General features: G+C 38.6%; 3 protein-coding genes across 4 annotated transcripts; all 3 read left to right on the plus strand.

Annotated features, from left to right (window-relative positions):
- The first annotated feature begins 565 nt into the window (after nt 1-565).
- LOC128166847 (uncharacterized) lies at nt 566-2,643 on the plus strand. The gene is made up of 3 exons (XM_052832271.1): nt 566-1,835; nt 1,988-2,171; nt 2,301-2,643. The coding sequence occupies exons 1-3, from the start codon at nt 1,093-1,095 to the stop codon at nt 2,526-2,528; spliced, it is 1,155 nt and encodes a 384-aa protein (XP_052688231.1). The 5' UTR covers nt 566-1,092; the 3' UTR covers nt 2,529-2,643.
- Nucleotides 2,644-3,472: 829 nt separating this feature from the next.
- On the plus strand, nt 3,473-5,007 carry LOC128168321 (uncharacterized). Its single transcript, XM_052834552.1, has 4 exons — nt 3,473-4,099; nt 4,347-4,468; nt 4,575-4,669; nt 4,784-5,007. The coding sequence occupies exons 1-4, from the start codon at nt 3,795-3,797 to the stop codon at nt 4,808-4,810; spliced, it is 549 nt and encodes a 182-aa protein (XP_052690512.1). The 5' UTR covers nt 3,473-3,794; the 3' UTR covers nt 4,811-5,007.
- A 578-nt stretch (nt 5,008-5,585) lies between these two features.
- LOC128168319 (uncharacterized) lies at nt 5,586-6,887 on the plus strand. Of its 2 annotated transcripts, XM_052834550.1 has the most exons (4): nt 5,586-6,137; nt 6,244-6,350; nt 6,538-6,632; nt 6,745-6,887. In XM_052834550.1, exons 1-4 carry the CDS (start codon nt 5,698-5,700, stop codon nt 6,769-6,771), a joined length of 669 nt encoding a protein of 222 aa, XP_052690510.1. In that variant the 5' UTR covers nt 5,586-5,697; the 3' UTR covers nt 6,772-6,887. The 2 variants fall into 2 exon arrangements, with proteins under 2 accessions (XP_052690510.1, XP_052690511.1); XM_052834551.1 differs by lacking the exon at nt 6,538-6,632 and having other exon boundaries at nt 5,592-6,137.
- Nucleotides 6,888-8,521: the final 1,634 nt, after the last annotated feature.

An 8,521-nucleotide genomic window follows, 5' to 3' on the forward strand; every position in this document is an offset into this window, starting at 1 on the left:
GACATGGATGCCTAAAACAAAATCATAAAACCTATCACCCCATACATATATTACAGTCAATATGTTTATCCTCTGAATTGTGTTATGACCTTCTGTCTGTTACTCTGATCGACAGCAATAATCATATACTCGGTTAAATCTCGCCAATTAACATTCGTTGTTGTGTAAAATAACAGTTTACCTCATGCATTTCATGTGCAACTCATGCGTATGGTTTTTTTTCCACATGAAATACTTGTCAAAGACTATTGGCTGTGTACATGCTTTATATCATTTAGCTGATCAATAGAAAGTGATAAATTTCTCTAGTATATAATTGTATCAAGTTGTCAAAAAAATTATGTTTTACATGTATTGAAATGTTGAGCGAACATATAAATTATCTGCCAAACCGTAAAAGTAGGAAAATTAGAGGTAGGAAAATTAGAGGTAGGAAAATTAGAGGTAGGAAAATTATCAATAAGTAGAAGAATACAGAAATAGAAAAAAAAACTACGGGAAAATATTAAATAAAGAAAGAAAGAAAGAAAGAACAATTCACGTTTCTTTGATGTCCAAATATGCAGATGGAACTCTCAGTATAGTAGCTGCTCTCGCCATTTTAACATAAAACATAATGAAATTAAACAGTAACCATGCAGCAATGCAGGAAATCCACCTCAAGACTGGTCATTTCCTCTTCATAGAGAACCGTGACAAATTGCATTATTCATTGTCACCTTTATTTCTTTGCTTGTGCGTCCTTTGCTGCCGTGCATCGTCCAGAGGAGTCACTGATGCGTGTCCTTACGTCACGGCGGTCTCACGGTCACTCCGGGCATCAAATGACAATTACATTGCTGGTAGAACATCCCGCGAATGTCAAAAGTTGTGAATTTCATTCATGGGGAAGGATTCCATTCATAAAATGTGGGCACTCGATGATGTGTACGGTATAGAGGTGTGAAATACGCAAATGTACGTAAACAAGCACACCACTTTATGGTCAGCTAGGGTATAAAAGAAAACAACGTCTTATACCAGACAAACAATCCGACTCGTAAGACAATCAGTCACAATCTTAATACAAACCCAGCAGTTCTACAACAGAAGATGCAGTTAGTCATTGTATTTTTCGCATTTCTACAAATTACAAGCGCGTTGGTGATCAAGGTCCGACCCGCTCGGGTCAGAGGTCAAGTCAGGATGCGAAGGCCGCCACTTGGTCCATTTCCCATGAGGTTCGTTCCGTTAGCCGGCGCGGGTTTCAGAAGACCGCGTCCCACGATCAGACCGAGGACCCACATCCATGTCCCCTTCAATGGCCGACAGTTCGAACACACCCATGCCAATGGTGACGTCGCTCACGGACATAACTTTGGGTTTCCCGCAGGAATCTACCCGGAACACGGAGTTGGGTGGGATATTCCCGAATTTTTCAGGGATTCAAACACGTGGGCCATATTCGACAAGGTCAATCCGGACTCTGTTTTTGTCCAAGATGACGAAGTTCCTGTCTACCAACCCGACAACATCCCCTACAACATCCCTGACGTCATGACGTCAAACGACGGTGCCATGTTTCCGGATAGCATCGTTCCGTCAGATGTTGAGGTCCCAATGATAACATCGGAGTTTCTCCCTACGTCAAACAAACGTGGGGAACCCGCCATTACAAGACCTCTTACACCAATTGTAAAAGGAAACACTAATGACTCGATAATACCCAAAACAAACGGGACAGACAACTCGACGAACGTGAATAAGGGCTGGAATAACCCAGGATCTCCCCCCTCCACAGACAAAACAGTAATTATTGTAGAGAAAACGACACGAGAGCCATCATGTCATAAAACGTGAGTACAATATACATGGCATTTTTTATTCGTTAATAATTGAAAAATTTGAATTAGTGAAAGAAAATATACATATTAATTTATATAGACGGAGGTACTAGTACTCGAATTATTGCAGAAATGGTAACAAATTGCATTACTTTTTTCCCCAGAGGATGTCTCACTGGCCACGAATGTGTCTTTTCAAACTCTTACATCTGTCCCATTTATATACCGGAAGTGGACTGTAAATGCAGAGCAGGTTGTAGAGTGGATTACACCTTTATACCATACGGAACAACAGTTACTATGGATACCTGTGGAAACACCTGTTCTTGTTTCAACATGTATGGAGCTGTAAGTAAAAATTCATATTCAAGTTTATATCATTTAAAATTTTAAAATATAAGTAGCCTACTCGTATATCTATAGCAATAAAAAATTCTTGTTCAGTCAGATTAATGTTTTCCCCTTTTATCTTGTTAGGCGTCTTGTTCTAAGAAGTCTTGCACCGAAAACATCCAGAAGCTACCATCTACAAGTCAAACACCGGAAGGAGTTACCATGCCTACCAAACAGACGCCATTACCGACCCAGATGTCATTGGACATTACAACAACAGGCCATCTCGAGATCAACCAACCAAAAAACAGCATTCAAATGAACTTCCCCGTCATCCCTATATCCTCAACAGCTCCAGCGGCAGCCAATTAGATGCTCAACTTATCTTGAATATTTATTTATCTTTATCAAGAGAAATCCGTTTTAATCGAATGTTTTTGTGCTTTAATATGAAATCCATTGAAATAAATTTAATCCTTCAAATTATTCACATGCGTTATTTGTGTGGTTGTTGGTAAATAACTTTCTACCTTCTCTGTACGTTTAACGAGGGTCGATGGTCGCGTTTTATATTCTTTAAATCCGGACAAGAAGATTTGATAAAATTTATATATGAATTATATATGAATTTTTTTTATTTATGATGTGGAATCAAATCAATATATTAATCTATTTGAGTCTGATTGCCATTAGATTTTACTTTGCCGAGATGTCAATTGTGATCATTAGAAAAAATTATTTTGGACACGATACGACTGCTCGGACCAATTATTTACCATACAGCCTCCTTAATTGTGAAAATCAAGTTGTTTGTAAAAAAATCTTAGTCATCTGAGACTACCTCCGTTGAATGTATTGAATAATAAATTGCATAACTACAGTATTTGAAACAAAAAATTACATTACAGTATCATTCATTTAGAAGTCTACCCGAAATGATACTATTTTTGAACTACAATAGTTCCTATAATTTTGTCTGTATGCAGCCCGCGTGACTTACTGCGTGAAAGTTTGGGTTACGTGTTACATTAATTTTGCTTTAACGGAAAGCTATAAACACATAATATTTATAACATACACATATGGGTTAGGCTTTCGTGATTCACGAATGGAAACATCAGAAAAACAAACAATTCTGAATATACCACCCAGTTTCTGCGGTGTTTTATGATAATTAATAGCCTACCTATAGTTATATTAACATAAATACCTTGAGAATTCCCACCCCCACATTTGTAGTAAATACTTATAGTGAGTAGTTAATATGAATTGTAAGAGGCTGAATAACCTGGGTCAGGATTCAGACAGGGCGCCACTTCGTCTGTCTCCGGACGATGGTCACCAATAATACCTGACGAAATCCGCAACAGTCACCGGGGTAGCTGCGTAGTTTCCCGCGGGATTTCCCCGGCGCGGCATGGGTCGGGAGACATTCCCATACCTATATCATTCAGTGGTGTGTGGTAAAACACGACAAGGATAAAAATACCCGCCAATCCATCAGCCTTCCAGTAAACAAACAGCAGCGCACCCCGGTCAGCGATCGCGGTCCTGGTAGATATTTGTAAACAGGTGTATTTCCCTCTTCTTAATTAATCTGGATTTAATGCACCTTCTAACAAAGAGTGTTGACAAACAATGGAGTTGGTATTAAGGTTGCTATGTTGCTGTCTCTGTGTTGCTTCTGTCACCTCGTTTCTTTGGAGTCCTTGGGCTGTCATCGTTTTAGATGATGTAAGTAACGATGAACCGGAAAACTTCTACACGCCGTTCATGAATGACCGACCCCGGGGCACCGTGGACAATAGAATGAGGAGACCCCCACCCACGTTCACACAAAGGAGAACCCCGCAAAGACGAATTCTTCCGAACAGTCAGTACCCGCAAAGGCGAGAAATGGTATCCCCTTCAAATACCATGAAGTACATTTCTCCTTATGTAAGGTAACAGCTTATAGTTACTATTATCTCCTCTAAAAATTGTACAAGCAGTATCTGTTATTGTGGTTTGAACAGTACTGGTTTTTATACACAACATCTTTCATTTTGTGTTTTTAAACAGCTATAATAATTTACATGTAGGTGAAGTATGTTGTTTTTGATGTTTTAAATGTTGGTAGAGTCTTGGATATTTTGCTGTTTTAGTTACCCGGCATAGCTTTACACGTTATCCCCTCCCTTTATTTTATAGCTCTCCTTACTGCCCCACGGGTCAACAGTACGTGTACACGCCGCCGGCCGTGGTCGGGGATGCTGTGTCCTCCATCTGTCCAATGAACAACCCCCCTCACCCGCTTTGTCGATGTCGAACAGGTACTGCATGCTTTCATCGTACTGCTCACATCAAACAGAAAATTATAACACCACGGCCATAAATACGGGGAATTCTTTGTGACCATTTATCTTCTTCTCTCTGCAGGCTGTCGACATAAAAACTTCTTTATTCCGTATGGGACGTCAATTATGGTGGATAAGTGCGGAAACCGGTGTTACTGCAATAATCTGAAAGGCGAGGTGAGATTGCTATTACCTTAACTGTCATCACATTACACCTAGCTGTACCGACATCTTCTTTGTTTCACATTTCTATCATGACATCTCAGTGTTGTTCTATCGTCTTTTTTGTAGGTGGAGTGTGAATTCGACAGTTGCTAGATGTATATGGCTGCACTGATAGTATGAGGGTTACATGATCCTCAACGGAAAACTATTCGATTTTACACCATGAAATCTGACAGAATATATCTGTATCTTTTATAAAGAACTATTTAATGCATTCCAAAGATCATGTACCATACATATATTTTCATGCAAATGTATAACACAAATAAAATAAAATATTTAAAAAATAATGTATGTTTTTGTAATTTACAAAGCGAGTTGTGTCTCTTTTTCAAATGATGTTTACGTGTATATAACTATAGGCTTGTCCCTGTACTATGAGTGTTTTATCCTATGAGCAGCTGAGTTTATCATTTTCAACTTTATCACCGATAAATTAAAACTTATTTGCAGATAACACCTGTTAAATTAAAGACGGTGGGTGCATATCACGCGGTGATTAATACTAATTAAATCCATGTTGAGAGAACAAAGGACATAAAACTGCTGAGTTTGGGGAAGTTTTGGTCAAATTGTCGTCAGAGTACGCAAGTGGTCATCTGGCCATACCTAAATTCACCCACGTTACAAACAGTTGAATCATTTCCTTCGGTAAATATACTCCCCCAGGGTGTAGAAAACATCGATGTATTGCAAGACATTCCTCAAGACCCCGTCACCGAACAAGCCCCTGTAACCATCTCTTTGATTGGACGGTCATGAACATTAAGCCAATGAGACGTGTCCTTTCTCTCGTGTAGAGAGAAGCGTGCATGGCGTTACGTGTGCCGTCAATATTTGATGGATGGTCATAATTTAGAACTCCGACTACACACTGACGTCCAATTAGTTTCGGTCCCACATCAGAAACGTCATCAGTCACTTATATAGACTAACAAGGCCGCAAACAACTGCATATTGTATTTTGATAAGCAAGGACAATGAAGTTGCAAATTACTATTTTGGTTCTGTGTCTATTCTCATTAACTTACGCTTATTCTTACAAAAGGAGGAAAAACTGCGTGAAACGACCTATGCCTTTCCCTCCTACTGTCCACTATTATAGACCGCAGTTTCCTCTCCCCCAGCCGATGCCTTTTCCTCGATGGCCGCAGTGGAATATACCTGCTCCTTCCCCCATGGACCTGACGTTTTTTGAGAACATAGAACAGCCTATTGTTGACCCTGGTCAGAACTTGCCGCTGTTCCCTCAGCCTCAGCCGCCGATAGAGACTAAACCGATCATTCCGGATAATTCCGGACCAGTAATAATTAATCCGGTGGATCCGGTAATTGACGATTCCGGACCGCTCCGCGGGGATCTGGCACCGGGACGAGATATTGGACCACCACCAAAGATCGGCAAACCTTGCAACTCCATGTAAGTAAACAAAATACTAAAAATCCCGAATAGCGTCTACTTTTATTATGACTGATTCATTTTTTGATGTATTATCGATATCATAACATCCATATTTTTTTCCAAGGAGTAACAACTGTGCGATGGGTGAGGTGTGTATGTACGTGGATCAGTCGGTTGGAAACAACTTCCTGTGTCCCTCCGCTTCCGCCATATCGTGTACCTGTCAGCCAGGTAAATATTGTTTTATATAACATAATACTACCGTCCCAAGACTAAGTAGTTCTAATCACAGTAATTAATCCACAATCTAACAGAATTAACAGTGAACCTGATTATTACAATTCCCTCTACGCCCCTCCTTTTTTAACCCTGTAACAAGTCTATAAGAACATAGTGCTAACTCTTTGGTGTTAAACAGGGTGCCGCCATGGCGACCTGTTTATTGCCCTCGGTAACACGGTGGCGGTGGATCAGTGTGGAAGCAAGTGCTCTTGTTTGTCTTTGTACGGAACAGTAAGTTTTATTACAGCTTTGTTCCGTTTTCAGTCAGAAAACAGAATTCGATACAGTTGTAGCTTGATTCATGGTCTATTTATTATCTCATATGTTCTCCCTTCATTTCCAGGTCAGCTGTGAGAAGAAAGTTTGCTAGTCCAGATTTCAACCATTCTACACATGGATCACAAGAAAACCAAAGATCTTTACAATCTTATTCATGTATTTTTGTCCTTGTTTTAAGCATATGTAATAAACCCATCAAAATCATAACTTGTCGTCATTTATGGCCGTCACAAAATTATTCCTGTAAATAATCGGGTAAGAAAATTTGATGTTTTGCGAATGATTCTGTTTGTTACAATATTAAAGGCAATTGATTTAAACACCTGCTGAGTCACTTAAGGGAATAACTCGATATAATGTTAACTGACACTTTATCTCCACTTTCTGCTGTCACATCTTTGTAATAGTTAAATCATTTATGTCGTGTTTAATGATGTTTTCAAAGAATTGCTTTCATAAAGCTTTACACAAGTTAGAAACTTTCTGCAAATGAAAAAAAAAATAAACAAGCTCACATAAACCGTGCTCCCCCATAACTTGGCCATGATACACATAATGAATAGCAAGGTATGCATTAAATACTCAAATAATTTGATAAAGTGCATAACTAACAAAAACTTTCTGCAAATAAGCACATCAATCCCTTTGTCTTTAACAACTAAAAAAAGTTCAAAAGGGCAAAAATTCCCAGGAAAATAATGGAATCAGCCTTTCCAAGCAATATGCACATTTACATTGTGGCCTAAATACCTACAAAAGTTCAAAAGGGCCGAAATTCTCAGAAAAATAAAGGAATCAGCATTTCCTGGCAATATACACTTATGCTTTGTGTCTCAAATGCTTACAACGTTACACTAAATTTCAGAAAATTCCCCATAGAATAATGAAATCGGTAATCTGCACATCGAGATAGTGTACTAAATACAGGACTGACGGACTGACTGACTGACGGACCATTCAAAAACATTAAAACCAATATATCCTTCGCAACTTCGTTGCGCGTGCATGGTATAGTTATACAGTTTATTTCTAAAGCATTAAAAAAATAAAATAACTGTAGCATTCAATTAATACCAATACTAGTAAATAACGTGGCGTAATGTAACAATGTTTTCCTCTACACAGATCATTACTCTTGATCTCAGACAAACTTAATTTGGGTCTGGTTTCCAACACAACTGCATCAATTACGGTGTGTTTTAAGCTTTAAAACAAGTGAAAAGCTGTCAATGTGACAGCAAACCGGGTTTTCTTTTATGTAAACTGTATCCATAATCCATGTCAACCCTTATCCAGTGAAATGGAGTACCCTACATGTATATGCAACATTTTGCCAAAAAATGACTAAATTCAAAAGCTAGTATTTTTTTCATAAATTATCGGAAATCAAAATCCTAGCAATATGCACACCTCTGATATATGTACAATTGATCTGCAAAAGAACAACTTCCTATCTTGAGAACTGTAGGAGGAGTTATCCGTACAATGAGGGTTCCCTATATGCAATATTTTGCCAAAAAATGACTAAGTTCAAAAGCTGGTATTTTGTCGATAAATTATCGGAAATCAAAATCCTAGCAATATGCACACCTCTGATATATGTACAATTGATCTGCAAAAGAACAACTTCCTATCTTGAGAACTGTAGGAGGAGTTATCCGTACAATGAGGGTACCCTATATGCAATATTTCGCCAAAAAATGACTAAGTTCAAAAGCTGGTATTTTTTCGATAAATTATCAGAAAACAAAATCCTAGCAATATGCACACCTCTGAGATATGTACAATTGATCTGCAAAAGAACAACTTCCTATCTTGAGAACTGTAGGAGGAGTTATCCG

This window comes from Crassostrea angulata, chromosome 10 (genome assembly GCF_025612915.1).
Source record: "Crassostrea angulata isolate pt1a10 chromosome 10, ASM2561291v2, whole genome shotgun sequence".
NCBI lineage: Eukaryota > Metazoa > Mollusca > Bivalvia > Ostreida > Ostreidae > Magallana > Magallana angulata.